The sequence below is a fragment of the Primulina tabacum genome, chromosome 2, assembly GCF_025594145.1.
Source record: "Primulina tabacum isolate GXHZ01 chromosome 2, ASM2559414v2, whole genome shotgun sequence".
NCBI classification, from domain to species: domain Eukaryota; kingdom Viridiplantae; phylum Streptophyta; class Magnoliopsida; order Lamiales; family Gesneriaceae; genus Primulina; species Primulina tabacum.
The window spans coordinates 46076888-46078638 of NC_134551.1; the positions used below are offsets into that span (position 1 = coordinate 46076888).

Below are 1751 nucleotides of genomic sequence, written 5' to 3' on the forward strand. Positions count from 1 at the left end.
ACATAAAAGTTTATCAAATTTGACATCAACTGATTTTTTTTTTTTTTTTTGGAGTTAAGGGTGTGTAATTTTACAATTAGGTCCTTGAGATTTTAATATTTGATAAGCTACCAGTTATTAGAAAAATATTTTAAATATTCTTTCATAATATTGAATTTGCATACAAATCATTTCGTGAGCCGATCAGGGCTTTCAGTTCGTTCTTTAACATAAATTAATAAATTAATGAGTTTTTCTAAAATGATTTAATAATGTCTTATTATTATATCTTTGAACTAAGAATAGAAAATTCTCTATCTTCTAGACCACTGTTGTAACAAATATTTTTCTTAAAGTTTTCTTACTTTAATCTTGAACATGTAACAATACAAATTGCACAACTCCTCATCAATTGAGTAAATAAAATTTATTCATTATGTTTTAATAAAATCACACATACTATTTTCTCAATATATACATTAATTAAGCAATCTTCTCAAATGAAATGAGCCGCCTCTCTTTCTTCCAAGGCTTGTCCCAAACAACCACCCGGTAATTGCTTTTGGCATTCACGGCGAGGGCATCCGTGGCGGAGATGATGAGCCTGTAATTCATACCATTAACTATTTGAGTTTCTCCTTTTACTATCGACACAAAGCTTAACAAGGCATTGACCCGCTTGTTATCCTCTTTCACCGCAAACTTCCCTATCTCAACCACCTTTGGGTCGGTCAAGTTACTAATCGCCTGCCAACCTGTGGGGACTCGGAAGCTAATCATGCTCTTAATCATCATTAGGAAAATTTAATCAATTATAATAAACAGGGTCTAAATTTTTTTTTTTAAATGCGGAATGTAATGGGATTCAATCTAATATACATATCAGTATTAAAGTACAAGTCTTGTACTATATATACAATCATTCAACTAAGGTTTAACAACTAAATGTCAAGTGTCCAAACCCTATCTCTAATCCAAGTCCGTAGTCTCCACTCTAATCACGATCTATCTTCATCTCCTCGACCCTGAACCTGTCCCACCTGTTGTCATGCACACATACAAACACGACAACAGCCGGATAACTCCGGTGAGATTAACATCCCAGTATAAATCAACGAACATGCAATCATATAAAGAATGTAAAAGCATATGACAAATATCAGTAACATATATCAAAATCTAAAACATAATCAATATGAAATCGTAAATCAGACTCGTGACTCCACGGCTCAGACTAGACTCAATCCTAGTCTAGGGATCCCGGTTTCCAGACGTTGGCATTCCTGTATCGACCAACAGTAATTGAAGAAACTCCGATTCTATCCACGTCGATATAACCAAACATCCAGTGTCTTGACCTATCCGTCACAGACTGTGGCACTATCGCCAATACACTATCTTGTGACATCGTGCAATGTGCCCGCGGCGATCCCACCACTATCAGGCACTTCTGTCACAAGATTACTCGACTAATATCTGCTTTCTATACATCCATAGAACAAGCATATCAAGTCAAATCAATGAACATAATAATAAGAAGTATGTGATTTAAGGAAACTCAAGTATATCCCACTTGAGTCGATGTCTCAATACCACATTGACTTATACCTTCCGTTTGTAGTCTCGGTCTAATGCAATATCAGTTCTGAACTCAAGACTGTCTCTGTAAATCTGAAACGACATATCGAGAATCATAATATCAATGTTCTATTCTCAATTCAACACTGAATATGATTAATCTGGATTTAAGTCAAATCAACAGCATAACGGCA

At 35.0% G+C, this 1751-nt stretch overlaps 1 protein-coding gene across 1 annotated transcript; it reads right to left on the reverse strand.

Annotated features, from left to right (window-relative positions):
• Positions 1 to 462: 462 nt before the first annotated feature.
• On the reverse strand, positions 463 to 771 carry LOC142537760 (cysteine proteinase inhibitor 5-like). The gene has a single exon (XM_075643254.1). The coding sequence runs from the start codon at positions 769 to 771 to the stop codon at positions 463 to 465; it is 309 nt and encodes a 102-aa protein (XP_075499369.1).
• Positions 772 to 1751: the final 980 nt, after the last annotated feature.